The following is a 22,180-nucleotide window of genomic DNA, read 5'->3' on the forward strand; positions in this document are numbered from 1 at the left end:
TTGTATTAAGTAAAATGTCAGAACTTTTCTTTTTTCCAGAGAAGGTGTTGCTGTGCTCTTTCATATGAAGTAATTTTCCCAGCAAAACCTAGGTTTCTTTGTAATACAAGAGAACAAATATCTATGTAACAGGAGTGTAAATTCTGCAAGACTGGACTTCTATTAGCAGCAAGATTCTGCCAGAATTATTCATGCTGAGTAGTAATCTGATTTTTAAGTAAAATCTGCAATTTTTATGAATCCCCAAAAGGTAAATACAGGACAAACTCTGTTCTACAGTTCTTTGGAGTGAAAATGGAAGGTGGTGGACAACACACCTTAAGAGAGGATTACGAACAAACTTCTTTGAAGAAAGCAATTTGTGTAAGGAACATGGAACTGCCCATTCAATACATACTAGGCAGTGAAGAACCACAGCTGAGCTAGAATGAATCCCTATAGGATAATGCAGAGTGACTTTAAAAAGAAAAATAATAAAAAATAAATTATATCTCCCCAGTTCTGATGCTTTGTGGGTATTCCTTTTGCTCCTGATACAATGCAGAACCTCAAGAATACCCTACATGGATTAAGAGCACCTGCATCAATCTGACCAATTGCACAAGGGAAAAAACACATCCAACTAGGCCATTTTCCACCTACCTATTATCTGAGGAGATACCATTAAGGAGAACTTAGGACAAGTTTTTGGACCTGCCCACTGCTACATAGCTCCCTGAGAAAAGGAGAACTATGCCAAATGACCTCAAGAGGGTGAGGCAGCTGCAGTTAATCTGTCCCTAATACTTCCATATTATCTACTGAAATCAGTGTAAGACATTTAAATACAGTTCTTTCACGAAGTACCAAGCTTGTAGGACGTGCCATGTACAGCTACAGGAAATAGAAAGCACTTAAACCAAATAGTAATGATTCTAACTGTCTAATCAATCTCTGCACAGTAGGAATACAGGAGAACCCAGAGAGAAATCCCTAGTGATGGTGCACTGCAAAACAGGCATGTTGCATTACTATTAGGGAGCAGTCTGCTGCTTGATCTGCACCAAATACAGAAGTAACTGCCTTCAGTGTCATGTGAAATTCCAGTTTTAAAGATTTAATGAACCAGGGAAGACAGTAATTCCATCAAGAAAAACAAACAAACAAAACCAAACCAAACAAACAGCTACAAAAAACCTAACAGCACATACAGAGAAAAGATCACAGTTTCAAAGGACAGGTTGTGTTGGAAGAGACCTTTAAAGGTCATCTAAAGTACCAATCCTCTTCTTTTTTAACTTCATCAGCTCTAGAAAGCACAATGTACAAGATATTGTAAAACTGCTGGAATATTTGCCTACAGATTTAAAAAGGGAATCATTTTCTAAAGTACTGTGATAGGATAAATTATACTAAGAATAATGGTTTAACAACATTATGTTAGTAATATTTTTCCTTAAAATACTCAAACATTTTACTTATAAATAAGGTGGAATAAAATTCAAGTGCTTTAACTGTCTTCCACTGAAAGAAAATAGCAGTGAGTATACAGACCTGTACTCTGTTCCTTTCAGACCACAAAGATGTGTCATAATTTTAACCTGCCTTGACTATCACAAGAAAATGTGAACAGAATAAATACCATGAATATGTGGTGCCAAAAAACCTCTGCTCTTATCAACAAACAAGGGGACATTAATTTTGAATCTAAACACAGTGCAATATGTGGACATGAAGAAAACAACCCATCATATCTATTCTTTAATGCAAAAAAATCCCAACAAACCCACCCAAACCAATCTTGAGAAAAAAACCCTGCCTACTAAAGAAAATGGTCACTACAACCAGTAGTGACTACTTGTCACCCACCTAATCACATGACACTTTTTACTACAGCCACATTAAATCCCATTGACTCAAGGCTGGGACCATCTTACCTGCAGTCCATCTTGGTATTGAACAGCTGCCTGCATAGCTTCCCCAAGCTTATCCACACGTTCTTTCCATGTTTTGTTTAATGCATCCCAGGCAGAATTCAGCTGCAAGTAACCACAATAGACAAAAGAATTTTACTGCTATATAATGTGCATTTACTAACTCTTCATTGATCAACAGTACAAATAAACTAAGTGTGATTAGTTCACATTTATTCCATATTAACACTCTTGTCCTCCCTGTCACTGCATAACTAGTTTCTTTCAGAATTCAGGAGAATAAAAGCTCAATAAAGTTCAATACTGAATATTTTTTATTAACAGAGATATTACAGTTAATAGAGGAAATACTACTAAATCATTTGGAGTTGCATTACCATAATATAAATAGCTTAAAAGCATCATACATTGCTGATCACTGCAGAAATAAAAAGCACTTTATAGTCATCCTAACAGGATAGTCTCAGTTAAGATGTCTCACTTGGCATGAGCAATACATATCCAAAATTTATTCTAGCATTACTTTTGCAAGAAATAGTCACCTACAACAGTGAATAGTTTAAAAAAAAAAATCTCTCTTTTACAAAAGTTCAAACCATAAATTGATGAAGTAAAACAGTGTGTATATTCTAATCTAATCTAAGATTCATTCATTCAGAAGTTAAATCTTACTTTACCACAAAGGCTTCAGTGATGTCTCATTTTCACCACAAAATTTTTATTTTCAAAACTTGTTGGGGTCATGAAGAATATACCAATTTCAGCTGAGCAAGTAAGCAGACCTAAGCATCTGCATTTCCCATACCTCATCTATACTCTTGTTGACAATAGGTTTGTCAGGCTCTCCACAAGCAGCTCTCAGCTCAGAGCCAAGGCTCACAACTGCTTCTAGCTCTTCTTGTAGTCCATCAATTTCTTCTTTAGCAGCCTACCAAGGGAAAAAAAAGCCAACACTGCTAATACTAAATTTAATAACCTATGTACAACTTGCTTTCAAGATAGAACACAGCAGGATTCCACCTTTGTTTTCTTTCAAGTCACTTGGACTTGCAACTGGATGCTTAGAAAATAAGCATCTGTTTGTAGTGTCAGATGAGATCAGCCGACATCAGTCTAAATTGTAACAATGGTTTATTATACCATTTTGCAAGAGATGGAAAAAATAAACAGGAAGTTTTAAATTAGATTTCTTTAATCAGAGTGTCTTCTTTGTCAGAGGTTATCATTCAACCTTCAAACATTTAACTATCAGTATAAATAATTACAGGCTTAGAAGATAATACATAGATCATAATACATTTGTCCATCCTTCATTTAGATGTTACGTACTACTTGAGGAATCTCAAGTATGTATAACTTTTAAAAGTCTCAGTGAGATGGTCATTATATACATATTTACAAACAAGTAAGGAGATGTAATCACAAGCACATGTTGCATGCTCATTGCAATTAAGCCCTGATACGTGCTATTAACTGTAGACTCTTGAGATACCATTACTGTAAATTTCTACACAATTATCCCTCCTAGTCTTTACAAAATAATATATTCTCCTCTGCATACCATAAAAAAAGTCAAGAAAGTACTTTCTACTGACCTCTGCAGCTTCTTGCTGCTGCTTGACTACAGATGGGTCAACACCAGGTCCCTCCAGTTCTCGAATGAAGTCCTGAGTATCTTTAATAGTAGCTACAAGAGCCAAATGATCACACCAAAACTTTTCAGCTAGTTCCATTACATCCAACAGTTTGGCCTCTCTTTCCTCAGTCAAGGTCTGGATGTCTTCCCAAATTAGGACCATTTGGTCTAGTTTATCTTGAACAGCTAAACAACAAAGGAACTAGATTACTACCTTGGCAAACAATTCTTGGTCATAAATCTCTCTACAGTTCCACAGCAGAAACATATGTGTACATTTGAAAATTTAGACCCTAAAATATTTCTTTGCAGAAATCCTTATAATGTTAAGTGGAAACAAACACAATGGCCTTTAAAAATAAAATAAAGGTCATATCCACAATGAATTATTTTAAATGAATGCTTTGTTTTTATAAATCTTAAGCAGCTTCTCAAGGAGAACATTCCCCAGATTAGAGGTCATCAGAAATGAAGAATTTTATATGCTGCAGCTTACTGCATTTCCTCTACATGAAAGTTTTCTCAGTCTATTACCTTTAGCAGACATATCCTTATCAGCACCTTCGGAGCGAGCAATCATTTCCTTCCCTCTCTGTTTAAGTGTCTCATACACTGGCTGAAGTTTTTCTAGATCCACTGACACATTCTTATTTTCACTGATCTGCTCTTTTATCTTCTCAACCTCTGCTGAGATTGAAGGTGGCTGCCTCAGACGTTCAACAATGCGTTTCAGACTCTCGAGCGTTGGGTCTATCTTGTCATGAAACTAGGAGGGTGGTACAGGGCAGAAGGAAATGGCAGACAAATTAGAATTAAAAAAAAACAACACCAAAAAAACCCCAAAACAACAAACTAAAAAACGGCATCTGAAATTATCCTGGGAAAAAGTTATTTTACATCTCTATCCAATATATGTATGTGCAAACTGCAATACCTCCCTCTAGGCTCTTTTAATATCTAAATTACAAAAATAACCCTGCAAAATGGTAGGCTGTTTCAAATTCAATAATTTTTCCATTAAGTTCAGGTTCAGTCCTGAGACACCCCCTCTGAGGGTACTATACATATGGCAGAGTCCTGTGAAACTCATGTAGTTTGTAGTTTTAGAGAACCCTGGCTTTCTGACTTCATAATTTTCGAAAGATATGTATTTTGCTATTAAAAACATACATTTTCCTGTTAGGACCAATATACTGATATACAGCCTCCCATTAAGGCTTTATATGTAAGGTCATGCAAAAAAACATTTGTTAGTGGCCAGGTGGTGCTCACTAGTGCAGTAAAGGTATGTTACTTTCTGCAACTAGAAGTGGATATACTATATCCTCCCATGTCTGACTGAGCCCAGGTAGGTGCTCAGAAACTCAATTACAGCTGTGTTAAAGTGGTTCAGCCTTTGGGATAGCTCCAAAGTTGGCCTTTTTTATATGCTTTTGGATTCCTAAATATCTCACACCACCATACCCCTTTCAAATTAAAGAAATCCATAAATTGTGGGTGCATTTAATGCATTTAATGACTCTCCAGGACTCACAAAAAGCACTCCTGACAACACTTGGAAAAGATGTTAGAAAGAACATGGCAAAACCAGATTACCTTATGTGACCAAATAGCTACATCCTTTCTATTCAAATAAATATACATAGGCAATTTAAATATAATTACTTTTCCCCACCATACAACCCACTTCAAATCTGACTGTGTGACTAACATCATGGGCCTCAGTGGTTTTGTTAGAAGCGTGAATACCATACAAGACAACAAAATGTGTTATGAAAGAAGACTTCCCACATTCAAGACTTCTGAGAAACTGATTGTAGCAATAAAACCATACAAACATGATAAAAGCTGAAATTAATTTGGCAATATTTGGGTCTAATTTTAGGACATATATTATGTTTTAAAGTTGTCAGTGCATTCAGTCGGCCTCCTTGTACTCAACTTCAACAAATAAGACAAAGTGTTTTAGAACTTAAAAGGAAGAAAATGCAGGTCGTAACAACCTCTCATTCTAGCTTCATACATTATGTCCTTCCTTTGATACACAGTGCAATTTAATATAATTTCAAACCTGAAGAGTTAAATAATTACTCTTCACGGACTGTCTAGACAAACATTGACATAGACATCACAGTGCAGAGATCTGATAATATATATTCACATATCTTCATAAAAAAAGATTATATAAAATTACATTCTGTGGGCATTAGAATGTTTTGCTTTGCCATCTGCATATACATTTAGGAATATAAAATGAACCATAAAGTATTGCATAAATAATTCAGTAATTTCTCAACATCTGATTATATTCTAGGTGTTAGAAAAGAATGCATTTCTTATTCTTGCTTTCTGTACTCAGACACTGCAACTTATTGATGTCTACCACATACAAAACAGGGACTCCAAGTAAATATCTTGATTTTCAAATTGGCAGCTCCACATATGGGGAAGACTAAGCATTCATGACAAAGAGAAAGAAAGGATCTAAATAATCATGCATATTTCAGAGGTGTGAATAAGGAAGGTATTTATAATGACTGAAAGTTTATATATTAAATATTTATATGTACATAACATATGATGCCTATAACCAGTTCAAAAGCAGGATGATATCTGATGTCATTTAGTTTTGCCTCACATTCTTAAACTCAGTTGCAGGGGCTAGAAATATGACATTAATTATAATGACCTGACAAAAATTACTTAGAATGCAGAATTGGTAAGGTCTTTGAGGTGTATTCCTTTATTTAATATTTAAGACCTAAGCAGAATATACACTTAATTTCCAGTGAACAGAGGAAAAAAATGGGAATTTCCTATACAAACAGCAGTATAGAACAAAGTATTTTTACTCACTTTTTTGTATGGGTTTATATACAGTTTTAGTGATTTATTTTCTGAATCTGGAGTCAAGGAAAAGAATTTCTGTGTGAATTTAATGACAATTAACCTAATCTTTAACTATTGCTAGAACGTGGCATTTGACAATACTATACTGAAGTTCATTTAATAGGCTGATGAAGCTAGAATATGCAGCTTTTGTGGGCTTGATCTGAATTTTATGCTGTAGGCATTTTGTGAAGTCTAAGTTTCCTGGTAATACTTTTTTGTAACAGTTTCAGCACGTTATGTTCAGCACGTTCTTTGGAGTCTGCAGGGAAGAGCAAATGCCACTACCACAGCTAAACTACCCCCTAGTTCCACTGCTAACTCTGTTAACTACAGCTGCTAATTCCTAGAAATAACTATACCCAAGTTAACTGATCAAAAGTGAACATTTGTTTACAAATGAAGCATCAGCTAGTAACAGACCAGTAAAAGAAAACAAAAGTGAAAATCAAATCCCGCATTTTTAGACACTAGACTTTTTTTACTTCAAAATTAAGCAGCTGTAACAGTTTTAAGCGGCTGCAAAGTCATGATACTGACCAATATATAAAATTATAACCCCTCAAGATATAGAAAAATCAATATCATTAGCAGTGATATGAGCATTCACAGACCATTAGGTTGAAAAATCCAGATGAAACAGTCTTGATATATCCATGTAGGATGACAATGTGTATTTTTCCATTGAATGAACCCAATTATACTTTAAACCTTAATTGATACCTGAGTACACTGAGAAATGGCTTCATCCAGTGCCAGCGCTCGCTTTTTGACATCTTCCTTAATTTTACTGTAAAGGGTGTCAGCTGCCACATATTTCTCTTGGATAGAAAAGCCTTCTCCTGGGCTCAGCTCCAGCAACTGAGGCCCAGTTTTGTTCATCTTATCTATATGAGGCTTGTGCTCAGCAATCAGCTCACGCAGTTGCTATAACAAATGAAACAACTTATCAGTTTCTTACTCTTGCACCACCACATTACAACTGTCCACACTTCCAACACATCCAGCTGGCAAGAAATTCCAAACAAATACCTTTCATCTTAATGTAAAGCAGAAATAAAGTTAATGACTGCTTTTCCAGTGTTCATTCCCATTCCAACACAACGATCCAGGCATAAAACATCAGAACTAGAGACACACTGGAAACACTGGTAGGACATATGATTACAGGCAAAATATAAGATGCTAATTATGCATATGATGCTAACAACAGACATTGCCCATCACATTTAGTACCCATAATGACAGAAAGGGCAATGATATTCCAGACATGGGTGTAACATCACCACATATATACTTTTCATGTTGATACTGGTCACTTGCTGCAAAGCCTTTCATTGAAGAACATCACAGAAAGAGGTACCAGCATTGCAAGAAAATTAATTCAAATTATCCTTGATTTAAGAAGAGGAAACCAGCACAGGGGAGGGTCAAAGAAATCAATGAAAAGGGCAAAAGGACAAGCAAGGGTGATCAGTAGAGACCTATCAACCTTGTTTACCTGTCTCCCCTTCTGGCCACAAGACCCCTCTGCCTTTATAACAGCACTATTATTCAACTTATACAATGTTTAACAAGAAATTGTACTATTTTTTATCTCAGCTGTCTATTCCTTCTCATCATCCACCCAGAAGTGAAAACTGTGATGAAGACTGTGCAGGAGCTTGTGGAAGTGAAATGTCACAAAGTGTCTTCAAAGCTGTCTAAGGATTTCAGGTTTTCTTGCTCACACCCACAGAACTAACAAAAGGAAAAGGATTTTCTTTGTGTGAGTAGCCTCATCCTTCCCTCATTTAATTTACTTTCTCATCTCACTCCTTTCTTTTCAGAAAAGTCCCACTCTTGTGAGGCACTGTGCATCTCAGTGCTGTGAACTCCGTGTGTTTCTATCCAATAGCTCCAGTGTGGGAACATGGGAGGTACACACCCTGCTCCTCCCAGCTGAGAGTTTGTTTAAATTAATGAAGACCCAGAAGAGAGCCTGTATCAGTCTCAGTGTAAATAAGCTCTCTTCTCTTCAACTACAGTCCTTCCCTTAAAAAGGAATCCAGATGCTGGCTTTCTTCCTTGCTCCTCCCCAGAGGAGGAAAGATTGAGGAGGCTGGGATGACAGTGACACAACTCTTCAGTCCCTCAATGACAAAACAGAAATGAAAATAACCCCACCAACTCTAACTACTTACTTTGAATGTAGCTTAATTTGTATACCTTGCCACAAGAAAAATAATGTTGATTAGCTTAGAAGAGGAAAAGGAGATTATAAGAACAGTTTGAAAATTTTTAGAAAATAATTTTGTATGGTTTACTTTTGAGCACAAAGAGATGACTTGACACAAGGCCTCAAGAGTGCACATTTCTGGGTCTAAGTCTTGTGGTAATACTCTGCCAACAGCTCATTTCAAACCAAACTACCTGCATGGTACTCACATAGAATCAACTCTATGAATTCCACAGCTTGGAAAAAAGATAGTCATCAGTAAATACAGCAGAACAGAAATGTTAGGTTCTCATTCACATTGAGAGCTACTTTTTTTTCTTCTTCATCTTTTTAATAGAACAACAAATGATTTGGTCTTCTCCATGATCCACTATTGGGTAAATAATTCTAGCAAACAAGCATTTCAGAGCAGATTACGTGTTGTGCCTGGCATTAATCTTCTATTTAACAAACAAATCTCAGCTAATGGCATAGCCCGGGGAAAATGCAAAAATAGAAGCTCATCTGAAAGGCTTCTCATAGAAGCAGCATGATTAAAGTACATGAGGAACAATCTTGCAAGGAAAACAAGCATGATATGGTTCACAGTGACTAATCAAGGTAGTTTGTAAAGCTTATGTTACATAGCTAGTCTTAACAGAACATGTTTGTTCATTCTGGACATAATAGGAAGACAAACGAGTGAACCTGGTGTTTACCAGTAGAGTGGCACATTCCATTAGCTGGTCTCAAAGTAAATAAGACTTTGAAGACAGGGTTCATGCTATCTAACTTGAGTCACTTAATTGAGGCAGCTAAAATAAAAAAACCTCGCCAGTTGCTCCATGCTTAGCAGGGAGAAACAGGTATCTCCAGTGGCCATACAGGTTTTGCATCTGCCAAAACCAGCAGGTCCCTAACCTCAGTGGGATGCATCTGTTTCCATGTGACACTAGCAGTCACCTAGGAAACACCTCAATTTTTATCCAAACTGATTATATATCCATCTAAGAGAACCCATACTGTTTACAACACTGTCGCCTCTATTTCATGATGCTATGGTAAACAATTATTTTAATTATTACACAACAAAAATTCTTGACATGATACATTACTATGAGATTGGTACCCAAGCAATCAATTCTTGGCTCCTTAGCTTCCTTAGCTAAGTTTAGTTTCAATGGTACCAATCAAACAAAAGCCAAATTTTTATACATATATAAGATCAACATATGTCCATAAATGTATACAGACTGTACCCCCCTTTAGCTTCTTGCTCCAACATTCCATATGTGTTCTTTCTGTTCTGTTCCAATACTGACATTAATATGTATTTTTAAATATACTTCTTAACTAAAACCTTTTATGTCTTCAGTTGTCTCGGGACAATGGCAATTACTACCCTTTAGCCCTCTTTTATGCTTACACATCACTTGCTGCCTTCCCTAGAGACTTTTGCTTACATGTCCAGTTTGGCAAACAGTAGAGACATGACTGAAAATGTATATATTCTGTATTCTTATTTTACTTTTTTTGTTCCAACAGAGGAGTGTCTCTTTCAGTTTTAAGAATTTTGCAGAGTACTCCACAGCTCTAAGCAAAATACTTCTAGGTTTTTAACACTTTCTTTTTCAAAACTGGCAAAATGCTTACCCTATGTTCTTCTTGTTGTTGCTTTAATGTTTCATATTCAAGGGCTGGTGCAGGAAGCTGAGAGATGATCATTTCTGTTTCAGTTAACCACGGCCAAAGCTCTTCATAAGTCTCCCAGAACTGGTTAACCAGGGACTGAGCCCGTTCCAGCTGAAGGTTTCTCTCTGAGTTCATTTGACAGACTGCATCATATTTCTGTAAGAGGCTTTCAATTTTTTTCTGTAAAATAATATTAATTTTTTTAAAATATGTTTTTTCATGTGTCTCTTACCTTAATTTTTAAACATTCTTTGATAATTATAGCACCAATTCACAGAAAATAAAATTTCAGTTTTGATATTCCTACAGTATCACTGTTTAGGGTTGACAGAATCAACAATGATGGAATCAGAATTTGGCAGAGTACTTGCAAAATAATTACAATATATTTAACAATGCTGATATTTACAAATAACATTTTATTTACAGAGCTTTCTGTCAAGCCACAAATAATCTGAATGCAGACCTTAACCCAACTTCCTTACTGCAGACACTTTTCTTCAGTGACACTTGGCAGAAACTAAGTTTTCTACAGCAATTCTGAATCAAAGCAAGATGAACAATACACACAATCTCTTGGGATGTTTAGTTTGGTTTGGTGTTTTTTTTGGTGGGGTTTTCTTTCCCACTCTGGCAAGATAATAAGATATACTTTCGTGACTGTCATTTACAAACTTGCAACAGAAACCACAAAACATTAACTTCCAGGTTAGCATACATTACTTAATGAGAATGTATTGCCATTAATGACATAGATAATAGTGGTAGAACTATAAGGCTTATACAGTACAAATTTAATGTATTTGGGCATGTGATAATAAACGAAAGTATCAACTAGCTATACTATCTGTATTTTTCCTTTGGAAGACTGCCCATATTATCATGTTTATGAAATATTATATGTGACAATGCACATAAATCCTAGCCTTGGAAAAACCACATACATGCAAGACATTGAGTGTGAATAAGCTTTTTTAATTTTGGCAGAACAAGCTATCCTTTCATTTGTTATGTCTTGCATGTAAATTAATTATAGAGATGCTATCCAGAGGACAGAACAAAACCTTAACACACAGATATATGGTATTTCTGACAAATAAAAATATTTACTAGAGACTCACAGAAAATTGCTCTGCCTTATGACTGCAGTTTCATAGACAGAACATCTCATCTATTTTAAATTCACTTAAGAGCAAATTGAATTTATTCAGAGATCCTGCAGCAGAACACAATTACTGAAGCGTTGTTTTTCATGGATTGGAAGGACTGAATCTACACAATATATCCAGCCTCACTGTAATTTAGCAAAAAAATCCCACCCCTACAACTAATCCTTCCTAAACACCAACAAGAAAAATCCATCTCTACATGTTTGCAGCCCTGACATTGGGTTCTCTGTGTAATAAACAAAGTCATAAGAATGCCTTTCATGGCTGTGACGGATGGAATAATCTTGGCAGGCACGGTCTTCATGGAAATCAGCAGAAATGAAAGTAAAGATTCACACTGCAGTGCAGAGCTGTTGAATTCAGCACAGAAATGCTCACACCCAGAGCATCACTGACCCAAAGGAAATTGGAAGATAAACTGCTAGATTCCACACATCAACCCAGATGACTAACACCTCTTCACTCAATCACCTATAGGCTAAAATACTATTTACTATGGATGAGGATGATAAATGGGGCTCCAAATTAGTGTCAGGCAAAGAAGCAAGTACACAGCGTTTGTTCTTTTAACATCCTGAAGGAAGGGGAGCAATACGGAACAGCATTTCCTCTAGCATTACAATCCCCAGGCAGGAAGTGACTTTAATGATTTTTCATTAGTATTTTTAAAAAGACACCATAGGAATCCTTCTACTTATACACTGTCTGCGTATCTACCACTGCAGCTGCAATTTAAGGAACTTTACCTTCATCATCTCTTTCTCTTCTTCAGTGCACGTTTTCATAATCTTATCCCCAGATTTAACAAGTTCATCAATAGTATCTTTGTGCCTTAAAATCTCCATGGTAAAAGCCTTGAAACACAATAAAAATTGGTTAGAATAAGGATTTAAAAAATAAAAAAAGTATTTGGAGCAAAAACTGGTTTTGAAGTACATTAATTATGATGGACTGAAAATTAAATCATGCCAGTACATTTTCTAGATGGAGAGTGTGCCGGCCAATAATTAACATGAGAGTTGGAAATGCATTTCTTTTACCTTTTGAACTTGCAGCTGAGCAGTGGTCTGGTCTTGCTCAAGCCTAATATCACCCAGAGACATCAGTTTCTTCTCTGTTTCTGCAATCCAGGCAAATTCAGCATCAGCTGCTTGATCAAACTAAATGAGGGAGACATTAATTAGTTCAGCAGTTCTACAGACATGAAATTAGAATAACAGTTTCAAAAATTTTAAAGAAGATTAAACAGCATATTTTTGAGTTTTCAGAAAGATAGCAGCTCAATTTCCATTTGAGGTTTTTATATAAATGAAATGCAGTGCTCAAATTGGTTCTGAGGGATTGTAATACAAGCAGCTTAGTTCATAAACATGACAAAGCAACAGAAGCAAATACTTTTTCCAAAGCCTTCAGCTCTCTAACAGTCATAAGAAAACAAAAAAGGATCATAATCTCAGAGTTTTAACTACACTGCTTGTTTTTATTTTATTCTACTTTTACATGTCTTTTTCATCTGTGTTTATTATTACTGCTAGTGTTGCAATTATCCTGAGACACAGTTGTTTGATGTTACCCTATTAATCTGAAGAGCTGCTTTGGTATTAAATGATCAAGGCAAAACAATCACAGTTCAACTAAGTGCAAAAACCTCACCTCAGATTAAATGCAAAAGTGGTTTTTGAGCATTTCGACACAGTCAGTCCTTTTCCTAAAAGATTAACTTCTGACTACATTTAGTCAACATTTAAGTGTTTCAGAAATTTCCTAAAAGCACTAGTGTAATGAGAGGACCTGTTTCTCACTAATTTGCAAAGAAAAGCAGAGGTTAATCATGAGTTCCACAAAATGAAAGAAACAGTTCTAAAATTTTGTTCTTTATGAGTCAATCTTTTTCAACCTTTATAATTCATTTGTTACATGAAAGAGCAGAACATTCTATTTCACTATACGTCATTTTTCACTTAAAGTAATAGAAAGTAAGACTTGTCCTAAATATTGTAACATCCTATTAGAAACCTATGTTCTGAAATAATCAGTACTGTAAACATTAGCATGAAGCACATGCACCAGTGGTAGCTAAATCCTGGCTTTAGAAACTACAGTTCACAATCGGGGCTTTCAGAAGTCCACCTATTTATGACAGAAATGGAGAAGATTTCAAAGGTGTTAGATGTACAAACTAACTGCAGTGTGACTTCCTGATACCAAATCCTCATGGGTATGTTAGTAATATTGAGGAAATATTCAATGGAAATAACAAAATCAAGGCATGGCACTGAAACTTCTAAGTTAAATAGCACTGAAGAAGGGAAGAACTCTAAACTCAATTTGCTGAAGGTATAGGATTTCCAATTTGTGATGCTTAAAAACAACATTAAGGAATAAAAAGCATGAAATTGGCACACTCTGCATCCAAAATTTAAAAAGTTTTCTTCCCATTATACATGGCAGTTACTTATGAGCCCTGAGCTACACTTTGAGTCACTATAAAATCATCCACTTAATCCCCATGCAGTTTAACCAAGCATAGTGCACTGTGGTACATTTTCTTCTGATCAGGAATGATTGACTTCTGAATATGATGATGCTGTGATTTTCCCCATGAATGCTTTCTAAAGCACTCTCTATGGCTGCTTTAGAGTGAAGAACAAGCCCTAAGTAGAATATGACCTTGTACTTCTACAGAGGACTCCTTCACTAGAGGATCCCACCATGGCCTTCAGTCTTGAGAAATGAAGACTAAACCATGCAGCTGAATTTATGCCTATTATCAGTCTGGGACCATTTTGCCCAGCTAGTTAAAAACCCTGGGCATTGCATTTGTCTATTATTCTCCCAGCTTCCATTCACAACATGAAGCTATTCTGCCTAATCATCTGTATTTCTTGCTGCATTCCTCAACTTGGTGCAGGAACATCACACACAAAAACCACACTTACTCCTCCACCCAAAACTTCTTAATAATATAGGAACTTCAACAAGTCGGGCAAACTTAAAGAACACTAGCTTCTCCAAAAATGTTTTTTTATTTTGCATAGCTAAATGTGAAGTATTTTATTCTTTACTGGAAGTACATTAAGCCACCTGAACCCTATCACAGGATATAGTGTATAGGAGTTTTTTGTGATGATGTGGGTTGGATGAAGTGGAGGTTAGGGGTATGCAGGACGAGAGTGCAACGTACCCTTGCAACATTAGCTAGTGGAACAGCAGCTCTGGACATTTTATGTCTGGACCTGAGACTGCTCAGCTTATGCCAGAGGATGCAACATACTCAAGGAATTCAGAAAATCTGAAGGAGAGCCAGTATATAATCTCCTATCTCACCTCATTACCCATTAAAAAAAAAAAAATCACCCTTCATTTTTGAGGATTAGGTTAATGAGACAAGAAAATATTAATCAGCAAACCCCTTAAAAAGACACCTGTCATTATTTTTAGGCTTACTTAGAAAAAAATCTGAATTACTGCCAGTCTATTTTAGTCAGCTTCTAGCAAATTTTGAAATTATCACACATGCTTTCTCCTTGTCCTGTTGCAACCGTTTATGGGAATTATATAGCAAACGGAGAAAACTCCACCATAAAAGTATTTTTATGTCTGAACTGGAAAACTCTGCTTCCACAACACATTTATAAACTGGCTTAACTATGAGACTACTTAGGGAAAAAATTAGAGCCCAGTTCTCAAAGTGTATCCATGTACAGTTCTATGCACGTATAGAAACCTCCATGTATTAAATAACTCAGGTTTTTGGCCCAAAGAAGATATTAATAAAAGCAAGTGTTATTTAAATCCTCTACTACAGCTTGAACAAGGTCATACAGTTTTTAATTGTCTCATGTGCAGAGGAGCTAGACAATTAGTTGATGCTAAAAGGTGTGGCCAACCTAGCAATATCAGTATCACATCCAGAAAAGGTGGCTCAGAACTTTTTCACTTATTTTACTTAACACAACATGATGCACAAAAGACATGGGCCATTCAGTTCTTAAGGAAACTCTGACTTAAGGAGGCACAGCAATTTTAGCTAAAATATTGTTGTTTGCATCAACAAAAAGGGGGACAACTACAACAGATACAGATTAACAGATTTCTGGCATTCATATTTTAACACTGGAGTCCCATTTCATTCAAATGGGCCTTCTGCTGCTCAAGCATAAAAAACTTTTGGCACCATTGTTAAAGGACAGCTCTTGTTCAAGTACACATGACCAGAGTCTGTTACTGTCCAAAGAAGAGTTTCCAGTACCTGCTGGGATCTCAGGATGGCAGCATCAATCTCATCCACCTTCTGAGAGATCGTGTCACTCACTAATCTGTACCGTTCATTGTCCTCTGTTATCATCTTGTCCAGCCCCTCTCTGGCCCTCCATGGCACCAGCTCCAGGAAGGCACTGCCAACTTCATTCAGGGTGTCCACCAAGCCTTTGTTGTTCTTTGCTTCTTTTTTCAGCTCCTGTAAAAGGCCATTTAAAACAATTAAACCATTTACACATGGTTATATGTGAATGGAACATACACAGTTTGCAGTTTTTTCATTCTTTCAACTACACCATGAGTCCAGAACTGAAATGCTTTTCACACAAACCAAAGGGCTAAACAGGAATACTTATTTTCTGCTAAACTGTATCAGCTTTTTGAGACTGTAAGTTGTTTGACGGAAAGGTAGGTGATTCTTAAGACCATTTTCCAGAGAATCTAACCTAATTGTATTTCTCCATTCAGTATGACTTTCTGAAAATTTTCTAAGAATTGCTAATACTTCATGAAGCATCCAAAGAAAATAAAACTAATGGATGGCTGTGAACTGCAACTCCATAAGGAACTAAGTCACCAGCAAATGAATCAGCACGAAATATAGCAAAATATGATGAATTCAAATGATTTCTGCAATGACTGGATTAAATTTCAAGCACATATTCACACAAAGGAACAAGTTTTTACCTGTACAGAACTCCCCATCTATTAAAGAAATTTAATAGAATTTTTTAAGCTTCCACCCTCAACATTTTCCATACCATGCAGCTTACACTACATTTTCTTTTGAAATAAATCTTGTTAAACAAAATTAGTAATATATATTTAAAATTCTGACACTTCACAGGATTTTATCCATGCCACAGCTAAAGAACTAAAATAACTTTGTTTGACGGCTTATGAAGTTTCCCAGTCTTAGGTAGCTCCTTGAATAAAAGGAAAATGTTGTGCTACTCTTGTGCTAAAAATAAACCTCAGCCCAATTTCATAAGGGATTATAACAGCTGACTCTAGAAAATGTTTGATTCCTAACTACTGTTACATTTAGTCAAATGATCTGATGACAAGATTAGTTAATTAAAAAATTATTTCATATCAAGCATAAATTAACACAAAATCTCACCAAATCATAGAACAGTAAAAAATTCATAGGTTCTAAAACCTACTTTTTGTCTTTCTTGTACTTGGCTTAATTCTTCACCCTTTGGTATTTGAGTTTCATATGAGAGTAACTCCATCTCTACTTCATCAAGCCATTTGCAGAGCTCCTCATGAGTGGAGTGCAGTTGACCTGCAAGCTGCAGAGCCTGCTCTAAAGTCTTGGCTACATCAGAACTCAATTTTGTAATTTCTTTGTATCTTGCTTTAATGCCTTCCAGTTTATCTTGAACAATTACAACTTCATCACCTAAAATATTAAAGGAATGTTATTTCCCATGATCACAAATATTAAAAAAATAACAACAAAAACAAAACCACAACAACAACAAAAAAATCCCAAACTCCACATATTACAGAAACCTCAGAATTTAATTTATAGAATAACCCAAACAAGGGGACAAGACCAATCCTAAAGTGTTGCAAATTATCCTACCACCACTAAAGCCCACAGAGCTACGAAGTTTACCTCAGTTCAGGATTGGTCTGTCTTTTTTCTGCTTTACTAAACTATTACAAAGTAAGGAGTCAAATCCAATTTTAAACAGAAATGTTCTTTAAAAATCCACCCTTAAATTCACAGCACTTCTTATGAAGACCAAATAAAAGATATAAAAGTGTTACTGAAAATGTAAAGAACAAAGCAGAAATCTACACATTACTAACTAGACTTTCAATTGCAGTAGATTTTGACATCACATTTCACCCTCATTGCTGTCCATTTAAAACACAACTCAAAAGGCTAAAAGAAAAACAATGCATTGAAATTTTATTAGCAATAATATTGCTCAGATTTCATCATAGAATATGTGTAAGAGTAAAATCTGGAACAGAAAAGAATAATGCCACCCTGCACAAACGTAGTCTCTAAGGGTTCAAGAACTTTACAAGTACTGGAAAATCCGGACAGATGTTGATCTACAGAACAGACAGATTGCATAGGACTGGAATGCAACTTTTCCCACAGTATTAGTTCCCATGGCCAAAGCTTTCCCCTTTCAGTAATAGGTAGTCTAATATCTTGTTCATCTGTGTATGCCTGCAGGGAATTCACTGTGTCCACTGCTGCCAAACAACTCTCCACTATGAGTAATGTCCATAACTCACCATTAGGAATGGAATGCAGGTTCACTAAAATTATTTTCCACTAAAAATAATAAAAGGATTCAAAGGCTAAATTCTCTACAGGCAAAAAAAGCCTTTTGCTCACTTACATTAAAAGTAAAATTGGCCCCAAAACATAACCTAGCTTGATCTCAAACCTGATTAAAAAAAACAAGTATGATTTTTTTAGCCAGTAAATATGAACCATATTACAAGTTTCACTTTAGTTTTCTTAGGCACCTGCAAGCACAAGTAAAATAAGTAGGACAGATTACAGTTTTACTTAAGTTCTCACCTGTTGTTTGCTTGAGAAGCTCTAAGCCATTTTGTATAGCTAAATCAACATTTTGTTTTCTAAGAAGAATCTCTTCCTGAAGATCCTATAAATAAAGGTCATTTATGTTAGCACAGACCTAAAAAAGTATATTATTTTTATTTATAAAAAGCATATTGAGATTTTAAACAAAATGTATTAATGAAAATAAAAGATATGTGGGGATATAAATAAAATTAAAAATATGAATTAAATAAGAAATGAACAGAAATCAAAATACCAGTAGTTCAGAGTGCTGTTTCTCAAGCAATTCTGTGTTGCAATCTTGGACTGACAATTTGCTCAGTTTATCATGGATTTCATTCAGCCAGTTCATCAATTCAACTTCGTCCTCCCCAAAAATCTGAGCATTGCTGTAAGCTTGCTGGAGAAGTTCAGACCTGCTGTTGCTCTTCTCTTGAATTTCAATGTATCGTGCCTGAGCAGAATCTAGCTTTTCCTGCACCATATCTTTATCTTCCCTGGAGCACATAGTCTTTAGGGACTGCCCAGTGCTAATGGCCTGATGTAAACTCTTATTGTGAGCTAGGACATCGTCTTCTAGGGCCTATATTTTATTTTAAATAATGAAGAATAATGGAAAAGAAAATCAGAAAAACATAAAATAAATTAAAGTGGAACTCAATAAAAACTCAAAAAAAAAAAAAAAAAAGACATATTGCCAACATAAATATATAAAACTTAAATTACAGAGGAAAGAAAAATGAAATGGTATGGTAAAATGAATACAGTGCAACACTTTGCCAGTTGTGTTGTGCTTCACAGAAGCACCTAAAAGGAATGACCAAAGCAAGGGAGTTTGTATCTTACTTTATGCTGAGAAATTTGCTGCTGCAGTTTGGAGGCCTGTGTTCCAATGGGTTCTGCATTTGCAAGCCTTTTCTCTGTGGCTGTCAGCCACTCCACCAGAGGCTCCAGAGCTTCGTGGAACTGCTGCGCTACCACCGAGATGCCTTCCAGCTGACGGTTCCTATCAATACACCCAGGGAATGGTCATCTTTGGGGACGAAGTAAGTCTCAAACAGTTCTAATAAAGTCCCTTGAATCCTTAGAAAAACACCCCAGAAATAATTCCATCTCATTGTAGGAACCAGTCACCAAATGAGACAGATATATAGCCACGATACTTAATGCAAAGCAAGTAAAGTAAAAATGAAATAAAATTAAAAACATATAAAGACCTCCAAGGCATTTTGCTAATATACCAGTTTTGAAAATTAAAATAATATTGCTTTATTCATATACTTTTGCTAAAAAAAATCTAGAATTCAATTCAGCAAGACATTTTTTTATACCCAGTTAAGATAGTTCTCAAGTTTCCAGCTGTCTTCAAGCATAAAGTTACGTTCCCTTGCCTATCATATATGTTTGAAAGTTAGGCAAAGGCTTTACTGAACCAGAACATCCTGTCATGCTTCCTCAGTGCTGTAAAGTATCTTTAAACATTTTTCCAATGATGACAACAGAATTACTTGGTTCTAAATTTGCATCTGTTGTCCTGGATAAAAGCTCTCAATACAGTTAGTGAGACATCATTAATAAAGCATAGAGACTTGACCTCCAAAACAAGAAAGTGGTATCTAAAACATTTCTGGTTCGGATTATTACATCTCAGAAAAGACTCTTGATTACAGCAAAGTCTTTTCTACAAGCAGTGCTGAACAAATGTCATTCAAGCAGACTTTTAGGAGAGATTTGTCCTACATGAAAACACCACAATAAGGTCTTTCAAATGAGGATCTCATAAAAGCTACATTTATTTGTGCTTTCCAAGGCTTATAAGCAAGGGTAGACTTGACATACTTAGCCATGGAACACTCTGTGGGGTACTCTACACAGTTTTCAAAATCATCCTCAAATTCCTTCTTCATTTCTAGAGACCAGCCAAAGAACAATGGAGACAAGCTTGCAGCTAATGGATGGCTTGGAAAAAGCTGCAATTTCATTTGTAATTAGATATCACCAGACTGGAAGGATATTATTAAATTAAATATGACATTAGCATTTACCCCAGCTAATGAGTCAGATTCCTTCAATAAAAAAGAAAAAAAGAAAAGAAGGAAATAATGGTCTATTAGTGGTTGACTAATTAAATAATCCTATTATTAGTATGAGGTAACAAAACAGGTTCAGCTAAAGAGAGGCTATCAGAAGGAGTAGAAGACAGCAGAGGTGAGTTCAGTGCTACTTTAAAGTACCAACATAACATTCGTTCTTTGCTGTGAAGTTTCACTGTGCACTTTAAATTTTTCTTCAGCTTCCCAATCCTCTCTTACTCTCAAATACAGGCCTTTTTTCCAAGCTATGTCTCATGCACCCTTCTCTTTACTCTGAAAAAGACTGTCCTTCTGAAATCCCCACCCAGAAAACATGCTCAGAAACCCTTTCAATACAGATTTTCTCAAAGACACTTTACAGCTCATAACTTTATAGGTATCTTATATATTGACAACAACTCATAAATGTATGTCTGTATTCACACAGATACTGTATGCATGGATTTGGTATGATTTTTTTTCAATTGGAACTCGAAGTGGACCTCAATGTCTTTTAAGAGTTAGGGTTTTCTGCGTTGCTAGAATATATATCTATATACTTTAAAGGTCCTTTTTTTCTTGAAAACTAAGGGAGCTCAGCACTTGCATGCATCTGTAACTGACATTATGATTACCTCTATGTCACAGAAACTAATTATGTAGATGATATTAAAAAAAAGAAAGAAAGAAAGAATTGAGTGTCCCTTCTTTGTAGCAGCAATTTAGGTCTTTGAAGTTCCAACAGAACATCATTATTATTTGGTAGGTGTAAAAGTTGTACTTGATTTCATTGCAAAACAGGTTCTTGCCTCAAAACACTTGCATTTTAATTAATTATCAGAGATAAAATACTCAGAAGATACACATGTAGTTAACCCTAGTATATTATCACATTAGACTAAACATTTTGAAAGAGCTTTTGGTCTCTTCAGGTCACTTTTCTCCACTTCTCCCTCAGAGGACCCTTTATATCAACATCAAGACACCAAGACAATGCAATTGAAAGTATGATAGTACTTCACAGTACAGAGTTCCACATGCTGCTTCTAAACATCTATCACAATCTACGTCTACATTTTTCAAATCCATGAAAGAATTCAAGTACCTTGTTTCAGCTTTACTGAGCAAGGCATCCCATCGACTATCCAGGAAACTCAACTGTTTCAGGATTTTCACTCTGTCAGCAGGCTCTGCTGACTCCGCAATTTTCTCCCCTTCGCGCTTGATTGCCTCCACAGTGGGCTTGCGGTCATCCAGCAGCCTCTGCAGAAGCTACAGAGAGAGCAATCAAGCACCAGCTTATTAAGAAATACTGCAATAATGCAAATGTAACAACAGTTGACTTCTTGAAAAGCTGTTAAAACAAAAAAAAAACCCACCAAAAACTAAACCACAATGCCTATATTGTGATAAAAATGTGAACAAAGATAATTAAAGAGACACATGTAACACACACATCAACCCCTTCACCAACACAGGCTCCTTTTAGTTTCTCAATTGTTTTCTCAAGAACACTGGAGTTTCATGAAGCCCAAACAACAACTCTGGTTTCTCTGAGGTAAGAATGTGTGGCAGCCCAGAAAGTGAACACATAGAGGAAAAGGCTGTTCTACATAACACCCTCGAGGGAATACAGCTATTTAGAATTAAGTTACATCTTTTAGGCACGTTTATGGGAAAATTGCATCACAGTTTGGCATCACAGAGGTAATCTGGATACGTAGAGAGATGGAAAAATAGATAGTAAAACTATTGTATAATCAACTCATCACTTATATGAGACACAATTGAG

The 22,180-nt window shown here is 35.8% G+C and overlaps 1 protein-coding gene across 5 annotated transcripts in view; it reads right to left on the reverse strand.

The window, feature by feature from the left end:
• Window positions 1-22,180, reverse strand: part of LOC130251804 (dystonin-like) — a 285,947-nt gene that overhangs the window by 38,055 nt on the left and 225,712 nt on the right. For 4 of the 5 annotated variants that reach the window (XM_056488729.1, XM_056488730.1, XM_056488732.1 and 1 more), the window contains 14 exons: window positions 21,494-21,660; window positions 19,163-19,322; window positions 18,573-18,899; window positions 18,314-18,398; window positions 16,923-17,164; window positions 15,749-15,955; window positions 12,537-12,656; window positions 12,243-12,350; window positions 10,289-10,507; window positions 7,162-7,365; window positions 4,084-4,315; window positions 3,509-3,735; window positions 2,719-2,841; window positions 1,917-2,018 (listed from right to left, as the gene is read on the reverse strand). In XM_056488729.1, coding sequence (XP_056344704.1) covers window positions 1,917-2,018; window positions 2,719-2,841; window positions 3,509-3,735; window positions 4,084-4,315; window positions 7,162-7,365; window positions 10,289-10,507; window positions 12,243-12,350; window positions 12,537-12,656; window positions 15,749-15,955; window positions 16,923-17,164; window positions 18,314-18,398; window positions 18,573-18,899; window positions 19,163-19,322; window positions 21,494-21,660 — 2,523 coding nt within the window. The remainder of the gene's footprint in view (window positions 1-1,916; window positions 2,019-2,718; window positions 2,842-3,508; window positions 3,736-4,083; window positions 4,316-7,161; window positions 7,366-10,288; window positions 10,508-12,242; window positions 12,351-12,536; window positions 12,657-15,748; window positions 15,956-16,922; window positions 17,165-18,313; window positions 18,399-18,572; window positions 18,900-19,162; window positions 19,323-21,493; window positions 21,661-22,180) is intronic. The other variant, XM_056488733.1, reaches the window with a different exon arrangement.

The sequence above is a fragment of the Oenanthe melanoleuca genome, chromosome 3, assembly GCF_029582105.1.
Source record: "Oenanthe melanoleuca isolate GR-GAL-2019-014 chromosome 3, OMel1.0, whole genome shotgun sequence".
In the NCBI taxonomy this organism is placed as follows: domain Eukaryota; kingdom Metazoa; phylum Chordata; class Aves; order Passeriformes; family Muscicapidae; genus Oenanthe; species Oenanthe melanoleuca.